The sequence below is a fragment of the Bradysia coprophila genome, unplaced genomic scaffold, assembly GCF_014529535.1.
Source record: "Bradysia coprophila strain Holo2 unplaced genomic scaffold, BU_Bcop_v1 contig_24, whole genome shotgun sequence".
NCBI lineage: Eukaryota > Metazoa > Arthropoda > Insecta > Diptera > Sciaridae > Bradysia > Bradysia coprophila.
Window position 1 is genome coordinate 7062918 of NW_023503501.1, and position 25033 is coordinate 7087950.

The window sequence follows — 25033 nt, forward strand, 5'->3', positions numbered from 1 at the left end:
ATCACATGGTGCGAATACGTATTCCACGAGAATTACTTTTATTTAAGGCTGGACCAGGCTGGTACATACATCGAGCAAAAATAAAAATTTGACAGAAAATGTATGGATGTAGTGTCAATTTTTCGGTTCACTCGAAAACAATATATTGACGACAACATTTTCCAATGACTTGACAACAATCATGAACTTTCGGCTCGTTTCCGGTTAACATATCAAATAAACACCGTTTCTATACATAAATATATTTATATGTTCGTAATATGATCACATTTACAATAATTTATTTTAAATAATTTGATTATTTAATTAGTTTATCTTTGATATAATAATAGGTTTCCTGTACCAATTTTAAAATGTCGAAATTTTTATTTTCCCTTCGTTAAATGACGCCTCGTTCTGCAATTATTAGTTTTTAGCTCATATGGATGGGTCATTTTTATAAATTCTGTCCAAAGGAGGTGTCATTACTAGAACTACCGGAAAATTGAATGACTCTGCTAGTGTTTTTTAAAGGAAATTTAACTGCATCTTAATCAGAACAATCATAAAGGACTGACGAAAAACATCTGATTTTACATCGATAAGCACTTTAGATTATTCCACTAGGTTGAGCATTAATTCAGCATTCAGCTCCGAAAATTCCAAAATTCATTTCCAGAACTGCGTTTGAACTGAATTTCCAAATGCAGAGAAGAAAAATTTTGAGGATGAGCGAGTGAATCGAATAACTATGACGAACTTGACTCTTAGATGATGTATGTGGAAGTGTGGTACATGTCTAATTATGTACTGGATGTGTGATTGAAATACAGATTTGGTTGTAAATGCTCTTTGTTGGCAGTGATTTTTTCTCCAGTTGTTTAATAATCTCAAAATGGAGACATTCTGTCTCAGCAAGATAAGTATTGAAAGAAAATTGAAATTGTTATGTCTTTGTGGAAAGGTTTTTAACGTTACAGATAGAAATTTAAAATAGTATGCACGAGTCTAACTACCGACCCTAAAACTTACTCAGTAGACTATTCAAAAATATCGTTTCTCTCTTGAATGTTATGCAAAAATTTGTTTGTAATTTGAAAAGTTCTGATGAAACCTTAGTTGAATGTTTTCTGTATGACAGCCAATTAAGTTGGAGCATTTTTTTGAGTAAAAGTCTCAAAGGTTCGAAAAGAGGCGTCTCACGTCTCACAATACAAAGGATTTGAGACCTTGAGACGTCTCTTTTCGAACCTTTAAGACTTTTATTTTTACTTGGGTATTCCCCTATTCTCTTAGCATTACTCGGGTTTGGGGTTTCGATCTCTACTGAAATGGTATTCGAAAATTAGGTTTTCGTTAAATTGCTCTAATAAACACTCCAACTCAATTAGGCTAACTATCAAACCGATTTGTTTGTATCGAGAAAAGACATCTGCGTCCATGGCGTCCCTGATATTTTTCTAAAAAATAATTCAGTTTTACTGACTTTCAATCTTTCCATTAAGTTTAAATTTTATTGCGGATGACTAATATCTGACTAAGTTTTAGCAGCAATTCCGAGTAGCAACACTACGGAGAGAAAATCTGCAAACTATGAGCAATCTGCAAAGTCGTAAGTGTATTTTGTTAAGTTTTGTTTTTAATTTTTTTTAACGACACGCTGACATTTTATGTCTAATGTTTCTCTTAACCTGACCCTACAATCGTTTTTTTTTTCATTTCAACATTTATTAATGAAAAAAACAAATGCGGCTTTAACATACTTACTGTATGGTCTGACAAACTTTGAACAAAAATAAAATATTATTTTCGGGCTCGGATTGTTACTAAGAGAAAAGTGGAAAAAAATTTTGTGTTTCACAGTTTTAGGCGTACTTTTCCATAGCAGAGATCGAGAGCCTGTTTTCATGTCACCTTTCCTAAAGGCCATATTCTCACACTACCCGAAACGGAAACAGTTTTTTCTAAAACTTGTATTTTTGAGCGCTAGCGGGATTGAGCCTCATCAATCATTGCACAAAATCTGAAATAGGTGGGAACTCTTTGTGGACATTTTTTTTAAAGTATGTAGTGGCAGACACGGGGCTTTTTTGGAATTTTAGTCTGAAAATTCCGAATTATTCTCAAAAATTTGGCAATTATTTCTGCGAAAAATGAATATTTTTCGGAGCTTTTTCAGAATTTGTAATGTTTTTGAAAAAAAAAAAATCCCAAAAATAAGCCCTGGCCCAGACGAGTCAAATGTTTGAATTTTCAACCTGTCTTCCAATAAAATTTTAATTTTCAGATTTCATTCGTCATTTGGAATTAGCGCGTTCACTAGGATACCGATTCGAATTTTACATTCCGTATCGACCTCATTGCGCTCAAAAATGAAAGTCGTTCAACCAATTTTCTACATGATTGCGTGTCAAAAAACGATTCTTTCATTAAATTTCGTGAACTTTCGACGCCCGCAGCATGTAAAATCCATTACAACACTCGGGATAAAATGTAAAAGTCTCATTTTAGTGTGTTTATTGACCTCGGCTTCGCCTCGTATCAACAAAATTCAGACGAAAACTTTACGTTTCAAGTCTTTGTCCCTCATCATGTAAATAAAAGTGGCATTGGTTTTATACCGATAATCCTTTGGATAAGCTCGCAAGACCTTCTGTCTTTCTTGAAATACTGGAACTTTTGACTGGTTATGGAATTAACGACAATTAAATAAAATATTTTTAATTTTCAGCTTAAGACCATTGCGTAAGAAATCAAATTCTAAATTTGTCTTGTTGGTGTAATATTGTCTGAATTTTCAATTTCATTGAATGATAATTTCGTAACGATTTTAGGATAAACGTATTTTTTATCGACCATTTTGTCGTTGTTTTTTTTAACTTTGTTTTTTTATTTAATCAATATTTTGCGTGCATGGTTATCATCGATTAACTTTTATCTAAATTTATCATTTAAGTTTAAAGTTTTGAAGATTATTTTTACTGTTCTCTCTATTTACAGAAAATCACAAAACAAAATGAATGAAACTTAAAAAACAAAAAAAAACTTAAAAAGAAGATTAGAATTTAACTTTGAGATTCACATTTTATAGCTAAAAATACATTTGCATTGGTTTGTCCCTTTAAATTTTACGATTTTTCCTTTTTACTTTGCCTTGTTTTTAATTCACATAAGTTTACATCATTTTCCTTAAATTTAAAATTCAGCAAAATATATTCTTTTGTCATTTTTATTCAGTAAAAAAACTCACTACGTCTAATATTGGAATTTACTTTTTTTTCTTTTTGGAAAATTCTCTCTAATTTTTGCCGAGAAAATGTTTTTTTTTTGTTTTATTTTAAATATTTTCATTTTGATTTCTTTTTCTCATCTTCATTGGCTTAATTCTAATGTTTTCTTCATGTAAAAAAATTGTGCCGAAATCTTATTTTTGTTTCTCTTGTATTATGCTAATCAAATGAGCGTTTTCGTTTTAACAAAATTTCATTTTCTTTTACAGAAAAATGAAATATAACAACAAATGAGGTATTTTGAATTAAAAAACACATTCAATTACGCCTAGCCTAAACTAAAATTTTCAATATCCCACACGGTATATCATTTCGTTCGATTCATTTTAAAGGAGCGCCAAATTTCAAAAAACATTTTTTTTATTCTGTAAATTCAATTGAATTTTTCTCCCAAAAAAATGTCCTCGCAACAAACAGAACGGAAAAGAAAGAACAAAAAAAAATTAAAAAATCGAAAGTCAAAATCATCCTCTCTCATGGACAATATCCATTTTGTCAGCGTCCGAATCGGGAATGTTTGTGAAATGGGTACGATCACTGTTCAGTGTGTTTCGTTCGTTTGAGCTGGTTTTGGTTGAATGTTCGGACGGCGGTCCTGTGCCGGGCTGGATTCGTTTTTGTAGAGCAGACACGTAATTCTGTTTTTTTTTTTCGGAAAAATCAATCAAAATCATGCCCGGCATTCACCACAATGCGATAAAACTTACCTGTGATATAATATCACCGCGTGCTGTTCGTACTTGATACAAGTACCTGTATTTCCGTTGTCGAGCCTCTTCTCGAGTTTCACGCGGTCGAGAATTCGAACGAGTGCGATGAGCTTGGTTTCTCCGTCGTGGACGTTTACTGTGATCAATTCGCCATGCTGTTATAAAACATTGCACTATAATACTAACTACAGCTGCTACCGGCCAGGCACACAATAAAATGCCTCCATAGCACGGCGGTGGCAGTGGATTTGGTTTCATTTGAAGGAACTGTAACAATCAAAACGTCGTAATGTGTTGTTTTCAACAGGAGGGAAATATGCACATACCCATGTAACAGTCTTTAAGCCGTGCATGAAGAAATCTACTGACGAAATAATCATGGCCGAGCCAACGATGCTAGACGAAACTATGGTTATTAGTTTGGCACATAAGAGCGTTAGCACTGCGAAGATGACTGCACCGCCACCCATTGAGACAAGCACTTCTCTTTCCTGGAAAACAATTTACACGAAATTACAAGATGCTGTGAGGAAATTTAGTGGCAATTCAACAAAAATTGGGATCAACCTACCCCGAACACATGATCAGGCATTGTGACTATACAAATTGCCATGGCTACGCCAGCAATTAGAGCTCCCGCAATGGCACTTACTAATGCCGCTGCGATTGGATGAGCTGATCCAAGTACGGCACCAAGAAGTCCAGCAACAACTGCCAATGCTACATTATAAACAGGCAACACAAGTTGTTAGAAGAACTATTTGAGATTTTTCTTTTGTTATTTCACTGAGTTTACCATAATCGGCAGGACTGCCCAGGATTGTGATCTCTTTGTTTTGCAACCAAAATATACATCCGCATCCTGCCGCTAGGCCACTCAGAAAACCAACAGCTCTCAAACATCTATAGCCTGAAAATGATGTTTTTTACAGCAATTTAATAATCCACTTACAATCACGGATAACATGGTTAAGTTGACATAAAGTCTAATCGCATAAATGATCATAATACTCGCAACAGTTAGCGATATGCCTTTAAATATAAATTTGAATATAAAGGTATTTAGGTTAGGTGGAGTGGAAAATCTCTTCATAAAATTAATTTGCATTATGGCACGCTAGAGCGTTCATAACCCGTTGTAAACCAAACCCAAACATTTATGGCTCATGTCATTGATTAATATTTCATTGTTTCATAAAATTTAGTATCGCCAAGGTGCCATTGCCAAAATTATATATACCCTACACCTACGCGCAAAATGGTTCATTCGAAAACAATTGCATTCGAGATGCAAATTGATTTTCGCATTATATTTCCTTGTGACAAAACGTGTTGCAGCAGAGGCCAGGACTGGCTAGAAAAGGATGAAAAAGATGAACATCTGAATCGATTAATTTTTAGTCTCACAGATGTTTGTCCTATAACTTATAGGTCGAAGCCGAAGGGGTTTATACCAGGGTCTATTGAGTATTATTTCGCTAAATTTGGTGAATTTGTCAGTAAAATTAGATGCATTTTTAGAGAAATTAGGTGAAATTTAGTGAAATTTTTCTCAATATTAGGCCCTGGTATACAATGGGAACAGATGATGATGACGGTTTTATATACTTCCGCCTTGTTTTTGAGAAGTGGTGAGTGTTTGCAAACTAATATAAGTTTACAGACAAAAAAAGTATGGAACAACCATTCCAATCGGATGATTTTACTGTTTTCATGACTTGGTTATGTGTGTTAGCAATGGAATAATCATTTACTGCGAACTATTTATCAGACAACCAAATATATGAACAGCTGCTCGAAGCAGAAACGCATGACGAAAACACTATAAAAATTCCGAAACATCTTTCAATTCCTTCGGAAATTCTCAGTAGATAATTTGTACATAGAGCTAAATCGGATTTTGGGTGGTGGGTCCATTTTCTCTTCTACTCTTCAATGAAATGATGAGAATTACATTTTACTTAAAACAATATATTGAAGAGTCATTCACAGCAAATGTCTCGCCTGTTAGATTTTCGTTTTCTTTATACCTTCAAATTTATATGCTATATTGGAGTATCATTAATAGGAAAAACGTTTCGATCGGAATGACTCGTCGATTGTCTGATATAATGTTACTTACCTAGAAGGGCATAAACTATGCCAAAGACAGCCACAGTCGTCCATAGCAGAGCCGATATGGTTTCTGGTGGAGTCGATGGACATGATGGATTTTCCATAACACCCTGGAAAATATACAAAAATTGTTAAAATTGTTGTTTCATTTTCACGTCAAAATAAAATGCTTTAGGCAATGTAAACGCACATATCATTTGAGCGAAGCGTCATTTTTATTGCCGTAAAACGTAATAGTACATTGCTTGCCAATGGGACAAATGATGGAAACAGCCGAGGTCGGTAAACACACAAGAAGTACCATTTCCATCATTTGCCCAATTGGTAAGTAAGTTATTTTGTTCAAAAACTTGAAGTAAATTGCGATGAACATTCCATCACTTTAGGCCCCGAAGCATGAATACATTTTGTGTAGACAAACGCAACAGAACGTTTGTATGTGGAACCTAGTGTGAAATATGCTTCAAACTCATTAATTTCTGGGCGACATGTGTCTCATAAATTTCCATTATTGGCAAAAACATTAAATGTGCAGAATAATCCAGGTCATGAAATGCAAAATGATTGAAACGAAATAAAAAGCGAATTGTCGCATGTTGTAGTCACAATCACAAAAATAACGTTTACTGCTATTGATTACTTTAAAATTACCGTTCATATATAGCAGTGAATCTGTGTCATATCTACTGAAGCGATTTATCCTTTTTATTTTCCCTCGATTTTGTCGTTCTGATTCGTTTTATTTGCTGGAAAATTTGTGGAATACAAATTCCTTTACACTTTACACACATAAAGTTGAGAAACATGAAGCTCGTAAAACGGTATTTTATGCATACCGATGCGAGATGCACTTTTAATTTTAGTGAAAAGATTTTTTTTAGGTCATCTCTAACCAGGCTAAAAAGGGGTGGTTGCTCTTTCATTTTCTTCTTTTGTATTCGTTTGTAAACAATGGAATCTGTGTGCTCTATGTCTTACTATTACTTACGATTTTGAGTTGAAACATGTAAGAGTTACCGTGAATGGAGAATGAGTTTTTGGATAAAGATCAGGAATATTTGACTCTGCACTTTGTGAAACAGTCGACGTCACTGAAATTTAGACCTGAATTTTCTTCAGCTGTTTTTCAACACTTATATAAACAGTAGTGCTCATACGTCTTTAAACGATTTTACCACTACCACGCACGTGAGTGTAACAATGTCATCAGTATTAAGACTTTTTTCAATAATAATCAGTTGAACAACAGCTGAAGCAAATTCCAGTCTAAATTTTACAGGCGTCGACTGTAGTTGAGATTTTAAAATTTTGAATAAAAACTTTTGTTTGCTAAACTTTGCACTGCACATTATACAATTGCCAAAAGTTGCTTCCAGTTCAAAGTTGAATGAATCACCAGTTAATTTCATTATTCCCATTTTTCGAGCAAACATTGCATGCAAATAGTATGTGCGGGCGTTAGGTAAGTCAATCTTTGTACACTCCCTGTTTCATTTAACGTATCTGATACAACAAAAAAATGATTTGCATACGTTTGCATTAATACCGTGACCCCATTTACAACACATTGTGTTCAACAACGAATGTAAGAGACGCCTCTATTTCGAAAATGACCCATTTAATTATTAATTTGATGTTTTTATAGAGCATGTGGAGTACGATATAGAGCATTACTTTTCTGCTGGCTGGCATGTACAGTATGAGTATGAGAAAGTGGTTTTGTTGTGATCGTAAGTGGAAGTAGATAAATTGTTGTATTTTTTCTATCTATTCGCTTAGTAATTGCATCGTTACAGACAGTTAATTATTGTAATAAGAGGTGCACTGCATATTAAATAGTTGTATGGAGTGCCGTTAATGTAAATCCAAATCGAATCACAAGAAGATTTATTGTTTCTCTATATATATATCAGACATCTAATTGTTTTTGATTATAGTTGTTGATTGAAGCTTACTTTGTAATTAAAATAAATTTTTAAACTGATAATCGTACACGTTATAAGTCGAAGATATTGAGACTAGGTCACTATTATCTTCTGTCTGGGTGAGATAGTATAAACAGGCTATTGGAACCTGGCTACATAGAACTAATTCAGAACTCTTCTTATAAGAAACGATTAGATCCAGATTAAATCAATCAGGAATCAATAGTACCTGATCCTAGGTTGCCGATGGGTCTGTTTTGCGTGTCCACAGCTTTTTAGTCTCTTCACAATATCATTCAAATTTAAAACAGACCTGAGTGCAACATTGCTAATGTTGCTGTACCTGAGAACACATAGAAAATGTTCAGCCGTTTTTATATCGTCACATTGATTGCAGATGGGTAATGATACCTCTGACGTATTTCTACGTATTAAAGCTAGAGAGAAAGTCCTGTTACGAAAGGGCACCGATGTCACCATATAGATTTAAGGACACCAGTAGCCTGCTTTCGTATCCGTCGCTTCGTAAACTAATTACCAGCCCGTTTGAACAGCTAGGGCTCTACTATCCACAGAATACAGATATTATTTGCCATCAATAACACGTTTGAGTTCTCTGACGTGAATTGCTAAATGCTAGCACGACCGACGTTTCCCGTGAAGATTTCGAAATATCAAATCTAGGGCCAGCATATGGAAGGCACATTAATAATAGCCTAAGAATAGCCAGAGCAGCTAGAGATATTTACCTGGAGATATTGCAACAAACACTGGCCGATACTTTAAACATAAGAATTAAATATGAGTGAGCAATAGGGTGTAACGTTCTGACGAAAGTATTTTGTTTTTTAAGGTCTGCGGGTAGGTTCGATGCGGAATGGTCCTCTGATCACGAAAATAGCAGAAAGTTTTTTCTGAAGTTCGAAGCTCCCATGCGCACTTCTGAAAACTGACTTTCTTGGTCACAAATCCATAGTGAGATTAGATTACTCTTAGAGACCGTGGCTATTGCTGGAGTTAACAATGCAGCAATTATGGGAAAAAAGAGCGATGTAAGGAGAAATTTGAAGAAGAAAAATCATTTTGATGATTTTTCGATTATCATAAAGATATGACAGTTAAAGTACTTAACCCAAAAGTACAAAAGTCAGTTATTCCTTCACAGGATTGCTGTAATGTTAACGCCAGCAATACTTAGAACAAATTGGAAACGTTTTTGCATAAATTTTGTAAAAAATTAAAAAAAAAGGTTTTTTTCGTACCATTTTCTACACACTAGAAGCTCAACGAATCTGCAGCCCGGTGAATATTTACGTCGAGTCTATATTCGTATGAAAGCTCTTGAAATTCCCCTTAAAATGATCTACGACATGATTATTTTGCTTTCCAGTCACAGATTTTATTAAAGCTTTAAATCCAAAACATTTCTGAAAAAGTCGTGATCGAGAGCATTTTTTGCAATTTTTCATCGGTGAGTCATTTTTTTTTTAATAAGTAGTTATGCCAATTTGAAGCATACTCTACGAGTAATTATCATATAACATCGTATAACAAAAATTTTTCTACACAGTCGGCAGAACTAATCTCACTATGGCTTTGTGATCAAAAGAGTGTGCATGGGAGCTTCGAACTTCAATTTTTTTTTTGATATTTTTCAGGAGACCATTCTGCATCGAACCTTTCCGCAGGCCTTAAAAAACAAAATACTTTTGTCAAAACGCTACACCCTTAGTGAGCACTCATATTCTGAACATCCAGCTTTAAACTATTTTTAGACCCGTACGAAGTACTGGGGTCTTATAGGTTTACGCATACGTTTGTAACACGTCGAATTGGACTCCCTGAGTAAGGGGAAACCTATTGTGGTTGTCTAGAGATGCCAAATCCGCGAAAAAAAATGTCCGTCTGTTCGTCTGTCCGTCTGTCTGTCTGCACGATAACTTGAGTAAAACGCATCCGATTTTGAAAATTCTTTTTTTTCCCGTTTGGTAATGTCAAAAGACAGGCTAAGTTCGAAGATGAGTGATTTTGGATCGACCCCTCCCGAGCTGTGGCCCAATAAGTGCTTTACGGTTTTTCGAAGATATCTCCGGACATTTAAACGTTAAACTTGTAAGTGATACGTCAAATAAAAGGTTTACAATACCGATCGACAAAAAAAAAAGTTTATGGAAATCGGATGACCGACTCGTGAGTTAGACCCCTTGGTGTGGAACAGGCACAGGGCGGCAAGCAGCTTTTGCTTGTAGGTCGGCCACATTTGAACATATTTCGTCTGTTTTAGCTTTATTAGATAGGTATTGACCGTACCAATCAGGGAAATTTTTTTTATGAAATTATGTTCTCCGGAGCGTGAGCTAGGTCTCTTGGAGTGAGCTCTTATCTGGCTACTCGGAAGTACAGTGAACGTGGTGTATTTTGACAATATCTCGAGTAAATTTTGACCGAATTTCATGAATTTTTTTTTGTTTGAAAGGTATTAACGAATGTAAAGCGTCGGTACTATTTCCGGTCTCCTAACAAAATGGCTGCCGGCGGCCATATTGGATTTTAGTAAAATAGAAATATCTTGGGAAAAATGATACTCTGTTAACATGGAAATAATTTGTTATGTGTGTGGGGTTTCAGGGATTCCATATACGGACATCTATATATACCTATATACAGCTATATTGAGCTATATACAGGCATATATTTATCTGTGAAATGTTTATTTATAGTGAAATATAGTTAAATATAGCGGTATATAGCTGTTTAAATAGGAATTTATGAAATTTGTCTTCGTGCGGGGCTGTCTATATTGCCTCCGGCAATTTAGTTGTATATGATAACAAGGCAAAGAGTGGATAATGTAAGTGATTTTAAAGGGAGAATAGTTTTTCAGCAGAGAAGAAAATGAAGTAAGAGAAATGAAGAGTTTCACATTAAAGGCTTTTGATACGAATAGGTGTTTCGTACGGGTCGGCGTTAGCTATGTTTCACTTTCCTTTCACTTTCTTTAAGTAGGATTTATTAGATTTGTGTTTTAGTTACCAATATTCGTCACAGACTATTTGCATGTTGCACCAAGAATATCAAGAATAACAATATCCATTTATCTGCACTCGGGATGCCACTAGCATCTGCCAAATATAAAATTCAAATAGCTGAATATATGCGGTCTTTGAGCGAAGTATAACCAATTAAGTAATTACACTCATGCTAATATTTTAATTAACAAAAATATCTCATTGTTTTGTCGTCGTAGATAGATCATACACACACAGCACATCCACAGCGCTTAGCATGAAATCAAACAGCGAAAATGTGACGTAACCTAATGACTTACGATCAGATAACCATCAGATATATCTATCACACGCGGTATGTAACTTAATTTGTTTCTATTCAAAATAGGTAACAAAATAAAAATATTTTTTTGTCGCATTCGCTAAAGTTAAATACAGAAGAAAAAAAAAGGTGAACGACTCGTAAACCGACAAATTATACATGTGCATACAATAATTTTCAGCTGTTAAAATTCGAACCGATGGCCAAAACAACGCTCTGGAATTCTTTTATTATTCCAAACAAAAGCGCAGAGATACAATTTACCAAAAAAAAACGAGCCATCAGAACAGTCGGAGCGTTTGCTGCGACTGAGCCCCGTACGAACCCGTATATCTATTGCGTACGTGACCCTAGTGCGTCTGTCACCCTACTTTGACCGTAGACCTATTGCACCCGTAAACGTAGTTGAAGTCAAATTATTATGAAATGTGTACATCTTAGAAATTGCGAATAGCGCAATTACGAAGCCCCGTACGACGTTCCTTTCAAATGTTACACAAATTTCAAGTTGACCTAAAATTTTAATTTATTGAGAGGCCTAAGGCCAAGTTACGGCCTTAGTCCAACGACCCAAATTTATTTTTTTTCCAACAGTATTCTATTCGGCCTTCGATTACCTTCCAAATGAAACAAAAATTAGGAAAATCGGATGAAATTTACTCGAGTTATATGCAAAATACACTTAGGGCCGAGTAGCGGGCTTAGTCCCAGGACCCAAATTTATTTATTTTTTCAACAACATTCTATTCGGTGTTCGATTACCTTTCAAATGAAAAATAAATTAGGAAAATCGGATCAAATTTACTCGAGTTATATGCAAAACACACTTAGGGCCGTGGAGCGGCCTTAATCCAAGGACCCAAATTTTAAATTTTTTCCACAACATTCTATTCTGTGTTCAATTACATTTTAAATGAAACAAAAATTAGGAAAAAGGGATGAAATTTACTTGAGTTATATGCAAAATACACTTAGGGCCGAGTAGCCTTTCACTTCTAGGGCCCTAACTCACGGTCCATTCACCCGATTTTAATAAACTTTTTTTTCCTGGATCGGTATCGACAATACCTATCTTTTGCCGTTTCATTTGCATTTCCATCGTTTTTTTTGGCGTAAATATCCCCAAAAGACCTTAAAGCACTTAGGCGGCCCTAACTCACGAAGGGCCGACCCAAATATGCCCATCTTCGAACCTAGCCTCACTATTTTGACTATCTTTCAGGGGAAAAAAAATTTTGAAATCGGATTTGATTTACTCAAGATATCGACGTGACGGACAGACAGACGGACAGACGGACAGACAAAATTTTTATTGCGGATTCGTTATCTATGAACATAGGCAAACACTTTGCCCTTACCGTCTGCTTCGAATTCCATCAATTACACACGGCATCGTAATCCTATAAGCCCCTTTGTACTTCGTACGGGGCTAAAAATATTTTTTGAATTTTACTTTGATTCCGTTGTAGGGGACAGCTGTTTGATGAGTTTTTTCATAATTAAAATTCTGCTGTTCCCGAACCGAAAGTAGAAATTTTTATGATTTATGAAAATTGAATTTTTGTTTTTGTTATATTCTCACACAGCGGAAAGAAAACTTGCTTACGATGCGGAATAACTGCGGCCCAAATGAGACTAATTAAGTGAATTGAATTATTAAATTGAATGAAATCGGTGAATTGTGGTCAAGGTTCCAATAAAAGCAGTAGAGTTCAAGAGTAGACTATGATTTCAACCAATTTACTATTCGAACCATTCATCAACAATAATTCCAATAAATAATCGAAAAACTTGACCAGAAATGTTTCGCTCTTATATAACCAAAAAACATATATAAATGGTACTCCCCTATTCAATAAACGTGAGAATATTGTTCTCAACAGAAAGATTGTCATTCTAATGCTAATATCACACCGAATCAACAGGTTTATTCAACTCTTTTTCTGCCTATTCAAACAATACTGAACAGAGACTTGAAAAACGTCTATTGAAATTCCAGATTTTTTTCGATGTTTTGTTATGCACCTCATCAAAACAATCACATAGGATGGTAATATGTGTAACGATAATACAACCACCGCAAACAATGTAACAACAATAACATCTGCCTCGTATCTTCTTTTTTCCATTTATTAAAAATATTTTCATCGGAAAACCTACTTCTTGTTTTATGCTATTTAGCTCGCTGCTACCGGTATTGAACACGTATTTTCTTTTTAGATTGAAATATTTCTTGTTCTCGCATCAACAATGTTATTATGTGTATGTTGTGTCTCAGGTTTTGGTTGGAAATGAAGCAGAAAATAAATTGCACTGCGCTTTCAATCAATCTCGGTGAACATAATTTATAGCGAACAGTGTCAACAACGATGTGTTGTTTCGCTTGTTGGACTAGGTATGCTATTATTCAAGTCTTTTTTTACGACGATAATTATAACATTAATCTATAAATCCTTTTAAGTATCAACTGAGGTTACTTTCGTTAGTTCTGCGATTTCACACATTTCTGAATCGAAGTACTGAGATAAGATTTTGTTGTGGAATGAAGATTATTGAGGTCCAAGTCACACTACATCATGAGTGTATACTGTCGACTGGGGAATGTATTACTGAACAAGAAATTTAGCGAAACTTTTGATATTTAGGGGTATTTTAGAAACATTTCCTATAGTGGAACTAGAGATGTGCGGGTCTGCCTTTTTCGGAAATCCGCCAGTTCCGAGGTCGCCCGAATGCAGACTTTCAAAACCCGCAATTTTTCGACCCGAAACGACAAGAACGACCCGCACGAAGCCAGAAACTCGAAAACCCGACTAACGCGATATTCCATCCCATCAGCCAGAAGTTTATACTTGAAACCCGACCCGATCCGAACCGACTGAATTACAGACCTGCCAGACCAGAACCAGTTCGAGTCGGGTTTAAAAGTCGGGTCGCCCGAAAATTCGGGTGGCCAGCACATTTCTAAGTGGAACTAAACTGTTGATTTTAATTATGATATAAGAGTGCTGTGATGCTGACAAAAATGGATTCATGCTGCTTGATATTTATATAAAAAAGACAGCGATTCTCCATGCAGTCATTCATTCATTTCAGAACTAAAAATTTTCAGTTAATCAAAAGACGAGAGGTAAAGTGATCTTTACTCCACTGCCGCGAAACTTTACCTAAAGTCTTTGACTAATAGTACATTACTCAGCAATGGGACAAATGATGAAAATTGTACTTACTTACTCATTTGAATCATTCGTTTCATTGCCGAGAGATAGAGACCTATAGAGACTCATCATATACATGGCTTTGTGTGTGTTTACCGAACTTGGCTCCGCCTCGGATCGGTAAATTTCACACAAGAGGTACCATTTCTATCATTTGTCCTATTGTTAAGTAATGTACTATTACCTTTTTCTGTTGACATGGACGGACATGCTCTCATTGTATTGCTAATTTTAATTTAAAAAAAAAATCAGAAAACATTTAACGATGATTTTACATCACCCATTCCATATGCATTGAATCATGCCATAGTTTGTTCTCATTTGTGCTAGCTAAATTACAGCAGAAAAACGATAGTGTAAAGGAAATTAAGTTTACTCATTGGCATCCATTCAATTTATTTATGACTTCAACGTTCAACGATTGCAATTATAAAGAACTACAACACGTATGTAACAACATCGCACCAAATGCAGTGCGTGAAAGAAAAAGTAGATTTCCCTAAGTTGTACTGTCGACTTAAGATAACATCGATAAGATGCATCAGGTTTATCGGAAAAAATGTTGTGATCGATTCAAGCAAATTCTTGTCCACTTTTATATAGTATGTTATGTCCCTAGGTACCACAAACATGTTAGTTTATACTTCCTGTAGAGCGAGAAGAGGTTTTTTTTTTAAAACAAAATTCAATAAAGTGTGAGAACAATATTTTGCAGTTTAATGAACTGTGATAAAATTCAATAGAGGTTTATGAAAGGCAACCATCGTAAAGGTTGGTTTTTTTTCCTCAATTTAATTTAAAATCAAAATCTATTAATGATCAACACATGCCGGATTGTGTAACTTGTAATATTATGAAGAAGTTATTGTAGTCTGTGTTAATTTAGCAAAGTCATAGGAATTAATATGAGGAAGGTAAAAGGATTTTTTCTGCTATAGGAATTCGGTAGTAATTTGAGTCTGCAAATCACTGGATTTAGAGGAAGTGTATTTGATTTGATTGTCGTTCTTTGAAATTTTAGAACAATACAGTCGACGTCACTCAAATTAAAACATGTATAGGAGAATAGAGTTTAGAAACTAAGGGTAAAATCTATTACAATTTAGTAATTTTCTTCATAAAAAGACTGCTGTCACTGAATTATTTTTTCATGAACAAATTTCACTGGTGTGACATTTCATGGGAATGAATCAATGTGAAGTTGTTACACAAAAAAATTCGACTAGGCGAATTAGCTTCAGTTTTTTTTTATAACTATTCCATTACAAGCGCGTAATAGTGGTAAAACGGTATAAAGGTGGTATATGAACGGTTTTGTTTGCATGAGTGGACAAGCTAAAAAACAGCTGAAGCAAATTTATGTATAAATTTCACTGACGTTCTCTGTGTCTTTTATAATGGATATAATGGATGCATTGAAGCACTAGAAGTATACTCCACATCTAAACTATGTGCATATTACCACCAGTGTAACTTTGTAAATTAATTTCCGCATTCGAGATCGACGAAGTTAAACTCTCGGTTAAACTACAACCGTATGAAATGTATACTATCCAGCATGTCTGCATACAAAAAGCTATACTTCACTCTGAATAAGGTATGGGACAATGACTCTTTAACAAAGTGAAACGAAATTCAATTTTCATATCACTTCACCAGCTGATTTTATCATCCAAATAATGAAATTTGAATACTAAGTCCCACCTGTTGGGTGGGTCAGATCCTTCGACTGTTTGTCTGAGCTTCTCAATAGTATTTTTATTGGCAATGATTTGTTGATTTATTTCAATGAAATGTAATTTTGTATGTTGATGGCCACAAAAACGCATTTAGAAGAAGAACTACTAGAATGGTCTAATAAATCTCTCATTGATGTTTAGTTTCACTGAAAATCTCCGAATCTTCGGTAACAATTACGTATGTTTTCAATAAAACTTAAACTCGTGTGAATTGCGGCCCTCGCTTCGCTCTGTTTACAAGAAAGATAACAAGAAAAATACTATTGAAATAGATACAAAAATTCTGTTAGCAACATCAGCTTGTTCGTTAGACCAACATAATCTATCTTAGAACCTAAACTCAAGAATTAATTCCATTCTCCACCAAATATTTTCTTTTAAATCGTTTGAGAATTACTCCAGTTTTCGTGTTAACAAAAAGCAGAAAAGGCTTCTTTCGAGAACTACCACCAGATGGTTGAACTGATACCACCCATTTTCGAACTTGACCTGAGGATTTCAATACTTCGTCAAATAAAAATTTTAACATTTTTAATCATAGTGAACGTGTTACGCACGGTGTATTTTCTTTTGTAAAACCCATGACTTACAGTCAAGGGAATAAAACTGTTACTCGACTTTCGATCGATAGTTTTAGTGTTATTAGTATCTCATAATGTCTTTCATGTTGTTATTCAACATTGTCGATCATACAGTGTCGGCTTGTCGTTATATTTTTTTATAGATCCAAGACAATGTTACTCATAATAATGCAATATGATAAATGGAATGGCAATCGTCTGTGAAACTGAATTTATTTAAATTTAAATTTCTTAATATTTATTTCCTCTGGGTATATTGTACGCAATTAAACGTACACACTCCTCTATTTTCAAACTAGCACACAAAATTTCTTGTCAATTTTATATAAAACGATACAAACGATATTATGCAGTTTGTTTAACATCATATGCGTTCCAAATTTTCAATTTTGTAAACAATTGCAATAAAATCAACATTATACCGAAGAAAAAAAAAAACATTATAATTGCCTCATGCCAAGGCATTCACCATTAGATATTTTGGGTTTGAATTTATCGAAGATGTGGCAACTTGAATTGGTGATCTAAATAATTTCTTTTCCACACTAACACCTTCCCTCATTTCGGTTTTAATGGTAAACAGAATATGTTACATCTCTAGATAGTCTATGCGGAGTCAGTCGTGTGTGTTTTATATGGAGTGAAGCGCGTCTTTATTGGAACGGAAAATTTGACTGTTTGATTTTTCGAATTTTTATTCGACTTCAAGAAATTCAAATTGATGAAGGAATTGTTTGAACAATTCAAAATACTTTTAATTTAATTATCATTGCTAGTCGACCGTACTAGTCCAGAAACGTTTTGAACTAATTTATTTTAGGGTATCTCCTATCTTTAGGGTATCCGAACCTTAAATGACGACAAATACTTTCGCAAAGACATTCTTTAAAACGATTTTTCACCATGAAGCCATGATGGCTCATTTTTCGCCAAATGGAGAAAAATGTAGATCTGGTTGTGGTCTACATTTTTCTCCATTTGACCAAAAATGAGCCAACATGGCTTCATGGTGAAAAATCGTTTTTAAGAATGTCTTGGCCAGAAATATGTCAGTAAGTTTTATGATTCTTTGCTTCAGCTGTGAAAGGATGCAATCGATCTCCTCAATTAGTATTTTCTATGTTAACTGTTTTCTCAAAAAATATTTCAAAAACTTCCCCTCTTTGCGAAGTTGGCAGTGTTTAGTTTCCACACAAATTTTGGCATGCGATCGCACTGCCAGTGGTCAACCGAAGAGAACTGTACAACTCTATCCTGAATTCATTATGTACATGCCATCAATACAACTGTAAACTACCTAAAAAACTGTTTGTTTATGCAGGTGAAACAGTTGGCCGCACACGCGTGGTAGTGATAAAACCGTATAAAGACGTAAATTTGTTTGTATGAGTGGACCAGCTGAAAAACAGATGAATCAAAGTTCTCTCTAAATTTCACTGACCTCCTCTGTACGAGTCCAAGCGTAAATAATCGTTCAAATAAGATCAATTAAGTGAAAAAGATTTGTGTCACTGGAAGTACACACTCGACAAATATATTTTGCGTTAATTTTTGTATAGCTCATCTCGCCATATCACTAGCATCATTATTTATACTGGCAATGACGATGTATATGTAATGACCAGGTAGGTCTGGTGAATTATTCTATCTGACAATAATAATTACAAATAATTACTTGATACAGTTGGTAGTTATTGCAATCTAACGAACAAAATAAAAAAAACTTCACTTCGTATTTTTACTCATTGAAATGTATTGTGTGTGCTATCATCAGTATTTTCGTTGTTATTCAATTTTTTAACACACATTCTCGTCGTCCACAAGCATATACGCGAGTTTAGTACATTACTTTAAACAAAAAAACAAAAAAAAAATGGAAAATGGATAGCACAGCGCACGGCTCAATAATTCCGTTCATATTGTTAGAGTAGAACGGAACTAGCTGTGACATATTGTATGATAAATTACAATATCTACAATGTGTTGCGGTAAGTGGTTAAATAACATTTTCATGATAATAAATTGTTGAAGTACTCAAATTACATTTTACTAGTAATTAAGTCTTGTTAAGTTACATTACGATGAATACACAAAACATAGACGAAACAAGGAAAAGTTCCGATAATAAAGCGAAATGTCGGGAAAAGTTCTTACCTGAATTAAAAATGGCCAAACGAACGTCTGACCAATTTTAGGATCGGGTGTCACATTTTTGGATCGATTTTCATCCGGTCGAAAATGCATTCGATGAGCTCTGGCTGCACCTTGGTTCGAAACAAAATTTATTTACACTGAACCATAAATTTCAGCATATAGAAGTGGGGTCAGCGTATATATAGTAAATAAACTCACAAGTTTTTACTTTTACGTGAGATTTATGGCTATATCAAGCATTGCACTAAATACTTTCGTTGTGACATGCACTTAAATTATTGTTTGGTTAGCAACAAATTTTCCGAAAACTTTTTTAATTTGGAAATTGGCGCTCTGAAAGACGTTTATTAGAATTTGTTAAGTTGTGTGTTGTTGGGAACAGTAAGTAGATTAAACCAGTCTCAGTGTGATGTAAGCAATAATTTTTGTTCATTAAAAATTCAAATTGAATTTAAAGTTTGTGTTTTATGCACGACAGAGTAAACGAAACCAGGCAGAAGCGGTTCATTTTTGAAATGTCAAATAAGGTACCTAGGTTCACTGTCTGAAAATGAACTAAAATGAACACTGACATAAATTGAATTCATTTTATTCGTAAAATAAAAGGCTACTAGATAATTCAGGTCATACTTATCAAATCAAGCGCTGCCTGATTTATTTTGCTCTGCCGTGGTTTCATGGCAACATTTTGAATCAAAGATTTAAAAGAATTGATATGACCGATTTGTCAGGAGGGATTCTTTTGAAAACGTACATGCCGAAGTCGAACGCATATTCCCGTAGACTTTGTATGTAAGGGGCCATACATAAAGTACGTACTCACTTAGGGGGGAGGGGGGTGTCTAAAATTTGACCGTTTTATATGGAAAAAAGCGTACGAAACGGGTGGGAGGGGGTCAAAAAACGCCCGTACACCGCGTACGTACTTTATGTACGGCCACTAAGCCATTTTTATCGCTTCGAAAAAAGGCGTAACTGAACAATTCAATCAATCTGCCAATGGTAAAATGGTTTCGGTTAACCGGAAAAACCGGTTTTCTCAACCAAAAATAACAAAACGAAAACCGGTTTTTCGATTTCGGCTTTGTTTTGCAGTCGGTTTGCCTGTAGATGCGCCACATTTTTTTATAGTATTTCATTCTTATTGGACTATTTTTTTGTGAAACAACTTCACATTGATTTATTCCTATGAAATGTCACAGCAATGAAGTTGGTTCACATGAAAATAAGCACAGTGACAGCAGTAATTTTACGACAGAATGTACTAAAATATGGGAAAACTCTATTACATTTCTTCTTAGTTTCTAAACATCATTCTCCTATCTAGAGACACACAACTCCATACGAAAAGTGCATGTTTTCGGATTTTGACCACCTCCCAGTGTCCACTCAAGAATGGAGGAATTTTCACAAAAAAATTTTGGCTTCTAGGGCCTATCTTCGCACACATAAAAAAGTCAACTAGAAAATGAGTCCGATTTCAGCATGGTTTAAGAATCCTTCTTAAGCGAGAAATAATTGGATTAGTGCGCTGATGAGGTGAAAAGATTGGATTAGTAGAGGAATTCTCAATCTTTTAGACATCTTTTAGACAGGTTCTGAGAAAAACAACAATCACAGAAGGTAACGTAAATCTTCAGCAGATTCACCCAGAACGTGGGTTCGGTGCGTTATTTCGAATTTGCGTTGCATTCAGTGCCTTATATACTCCGGTCCTGAATAGTTTCGCTATGCTTAGAGATACTCTAAATTGTTCTTCGTTAACTGGTAACTGAAGCTTGAAGTAATCGATACTCTAGCCCCAGTACTCTCATTTCAAAGATTGACCTAATGTACGTTAACATTTCTGGAAAAACTATCTGCGTTGGAGCTCCAAAAATTATCTTTTGTTAACCTCAATATCACCACCCTTTCATATATGTGGAATAGCAAGACAAAGAATCTTTTCTGTCTAAGATTTTCGCTGCTGTTGCAATCTAATTTTGTTGGAAACGTTCCAAGTAGAAAATGATAAATCATCCCAATAATTGCGACGGCTTGATTTTCTTTCTCAGGATTTTGTGGTAAAAATAGATGTGAGATGAAGAGATTTTCGCTTCTAAATTTTCTCTATATCCTATAGCTGAGCGTCACATTTCTGTTTCGTTAAGAATTATTTAATGTTGTTGATTCGGAAGACAAAAGATATCACGGTTCATTTTGTGTGAAAGTACTAAGCCCTGCCATCAGATGTGAAAGCAGTGTCCCTCAATATTATTGGAAAATAGGGAGATAGAATTTTCTATGTTCTTTGATTCTCTACGATTAATCAACCAATCAAATACCCATCCCATTACGCCGGCTATTTATGAAGATTCAGACTATTTGACATAGTTTTACTTCTTCATTCCGACAAAATCTCTCAATATTCGCTTTCATTGTCATAAATGTCATCAAAACAATTCCACCGAGGCCTTTTGATTGACTTCAATTTAAATCAAATTTAAAATCCAAAACATTTGAATTAAATTCTTGTCAATTGTGTAATGGATACACCAGAGTTGTCAGTGTTCATTTTACTATTTATTTTATCAAAAGAACGTCAATGTCAATGCCCTTGAAAATGGGAATATGGCGCAAACAAACAAACAAAAACTTTCCACTCAAAGGCCAATCAATCGGTCCAGACAGATAGAGAGTTCATCTAAACGTACAGACAACAAAAAGAAACCCCTTTCGAGTCGTTCGAAGGGAACAAAAACAAAGTGACGAATGGAATATACCGAACACCAGGCACAACAACCCCTTTATGTGTGTATAATAATAAATATATTTCGTCGGTAACTGAACATTCAACCAAAATTGAATTCCCTTCATATCGATTTTCTTCGGTTACCAAGACACACCAGATCGCCCTTCTGACTCGTTACAGTCGCTTTTTTACATAAAGAAACGATAGTCGTCTGAATAACAAAATCGCGCACAACCCAATTATTCCAATAAGCAGAACAAAAAACAACAAAAATCGACTCTTTCAGCTAAAATTTCGATTGTACGATACAACAACGTATAAGGCTTTCACGTAAACGTAACCGTTTAAAAACCAATTGAATCTAACTTCGTCAACACCACACAACCCGTATGACAAATTCAATCTAGACATGAACTTACTTTATGGCTATTTTAAGTTATTATCTGGTTGCTTATTACACTCAGCACATATCGACTGTATGTACACTTTTCGTCACTCAATAACTGTGAACCTAATTCATTGTCTTCTTGAAGAAAAAAAAACAACAATTCAGCACACCACTAAATTTTTGGCAAAATCAAGCTAAGGCGGTGCCGATTGTCAGTGTTATTTTTTTCTCCTTAGTGTATTCCTCTCTGTGTAATTCTTCTTCTTGTTTTTTTTTTCACTTTTCACACACCCGCAATATAATAAACGCGATGAATTATTATGATGAAAACTATGTGAACTCCTCAATTTTCACCGAAATAGCAGAGCATTGCGAATCACTTGAAAAAAGAAAAATAGAAAACTGTGTCACTATGCTAAACGTTTTTTTCCCACATTTTCCAACTTGTTCATTTTTAACCAGCGAACGAAAGGAAAAATTCTTTGTACACTTTTTTAAGGATGCGAAAAGTATAGTCATAAAATATCAGATATAAACACCCATCGTCGGGATTGATATACATGCGTTGTTGGTTGATGAGCAGAAAAAAGCGTCTAATATGAATATTTTAAAGGGAATTATATCTACCACACGATGTCAACGGTTCGGTATATTGCGCGATACTGAACAATAATTTTGTGTAATGAAGAGCATAATGTTCTGTGTGGTGTGCAAGAGAGTAAAAAATTCGATAAAGGTGAATGAATGCACGCACGTTGTCGATGCGATGGTGTTGTTGTTGTTGATAATACGAACTTAAATGAAATATAACCGCTTGTAGTTGGTACAGGCGTATCGTTTTTTCAATCGAATTACACGAAAGTGTGACCGATAAAAATCAATTTGAAATAAACAAATAATTTCAGCTCTGCTCCCAACAAAATCAGTTACTCTCTCACAGAATTTGCTACCACCGCTCCCAGGAAGCCCCGGGAAAATGAAACAATTTTACATTCACCATTTACAATTTCAAATATTTGCCACAAAGGCACAGAGCGCAGATTTTGTAAAAGTGAACAACTCAAATTCAAAATCTAGTATGACAACTTAAATTGTGTATCGTAATACACCCACCACACACATACTAGCGTAAGGTTCAAAAATGAAACCATTTTGTGATTTGTAGCCTTTTCACAACGAAATTAGATTACAAAGCAATCTTCGATGAACCTAGGCAAAAACGATTTTTTTGAATGAAAACTTATGTTAAAACAACTCAATAACTGAAGGTTCACCGATATTCACACGAATCGTCTGAAAATATAATAATTTTAATTCATAATTTTTCGTCTGAACTTTGCTGAACTCTTCATTTTTTTCGCAAGTTTTCAAGTTTCAGTCTTTTAAAAAGAGTTAAAAGAATCCAAAAATATCATAGGTATTTGGAAGATTTGAAGGTTTCAGTCAGGTTTAGCTTTAAAAAATGTATACAAATCTAAGAAAATGAGAACACTTCACTATGCAAAATGAAATTATATGCGAAAAATATTCTATTTAACAAAATTTTCATAATCCATGAATCACATAAAATGAAAATAAATGTTTCTGAAACAAATGTCAAAACACACACAAAAGAAAACAGATCGACGTACCGTACATTTACATACAATGAAATAATACAAAACATTGCTGAAGTAAACGCGTAGCATACAATGCATTTTTATACGTTTATTGGCAATACACTCACAATTTTTTGTGATCTTTTCACAAAGTTCAAATTTGAGTTCAGGAGCACACAAACGTAATCTTGTTCGGGTTCGTGATATTATCACAAACATGTTTTTGAAAAATCAGTTTCCTAACCTGGAGGATTGACTAAAAAATTTGAACCTAGTGAACCTTGTTAGAGAAAGGATCAAACTTTGTATCTAATTACTGAACCTTGCAACATTTCCCGAAAAATATGCAGGTTCACACATCTGAACTTTGTGAACTATGCAAAAAATGATGGGTTCAGCACGGTTCAGAAAGAAAGTTTGTTAAACGAAGTTTTCTAAAAAAAATTAAATTGTGTGAACTTTAGTGAACCTTCAGTCGCTATTTCGATTACAATAATTAATTTTTCTACAAAAAATCATATTTGGCTAGGTTCAGTGGAGGTGACTTTGTGATCTTATTACGGTGAGAAAACCTCACAGTTCACAAAATGCCGTACATAGTCACAAAATTGAACCTTGTGTTAGTGTATGTAAAATCATCATCTGTAGTGGGTATTGTAGATTGCTTAGGGAAAGTGGATACGTCTCTCGTAACTTAAATTTGTTATTGTTTGTCATATTTTTGAATTAGGTAATGAGAGGGTCTTTTATTTCTGGTTCAATTTTTGTAATCAAATGTAGGATGAAATTCAAATTTTGATTTTCATTTTTGATTTGTTATGCAGGTGCAAGAATTTTCTTTTTCATTATTTTCAGGTTAAAAATCGGATTTGCTTGCACGTTAAAAGAAATTTTTTGACAATGAACGTGAGGATATTCAAAAAGACAGAAATCGCCTACAAAAAATAAATTTTTTCTTGGGTATACGAGCGCATGCTTCTGGATCGTTGCATCTAGAATCTGTGCAGCAAAACTAATCAGTTGGAAAATTGTCTGTTTTTCCTTTTTTTTAATTGTTTTATGAATTGATAGTATCCCCTACATTATTTAGCAGAAATAAGGAATACTTTTGCTGGAACAATCTCAATTCATTTGTTGTGTTCCTCATCAAAAGCCTTATGGACAAATAAAAAATAAAGTTTAAGTTAAATGATAGTGCTTCACTTTTAACACATTTTCCTGGGTCTTTCTGAACTTTGAGAAAAACTCAAATTCTGTGGTGAATTTTTGGTGTCA

General features: G+C 34.5%; 1 protein-coding gene across 7 annotated transcripts; it reads right to left on the reverse strand.

The window, feature by feature from the left end:
* Positions 1 to 439: 439 nt before the first annotated feature.
* LOC119077693 (transmembrane protein 198) lies at positions 440 to 23014 on the reverse strand. 7 transcript variants are annotated; one of them, XM_037184959.1, is made up of 9 exons: positions 22721 to 22821; positions 22192 to 22539; positions 19042 to 19374; positions 6102 to 6204; positions 4776 to 4889; positions 4551 to 4699; positions 4306 to 4470; positions 3977 to 4246; positions 440 to 3907 (listed from the first exon to the last, which is right to left on the reverse strand). In XM_037184959.1, the coding sequence occupies exons 3-9, from the start codon at positions 19129 to 19131 to the stop codon at positions 3734 to 3736; spliced, it is 1065 nt and encodes a 354-aa protein (XP_037040854.1). In that variant the 5' UTR covers positions 19132 to 19374; positions 22192 to 22539; positions 22721 to 22821; the 3' UTR covers positions 440 to 3733. The 7 variants fall into 7 exon arrangements, with proteins under 7 accessions (XP_037040854.1, XP_037040855.1, XP_037040859.1 ...); XM_037184960.1 differs by having other exon boundaries at positions 22788 to 22819; XM_037184964.1 differs by lacking the exon at positions 22192 to 22539 and having other exon boundaries at positions 19042 to 19151; positions 22788 to 23014.
* Positions 23015 to 25033: the final 2019 nt, after the last annotated feature.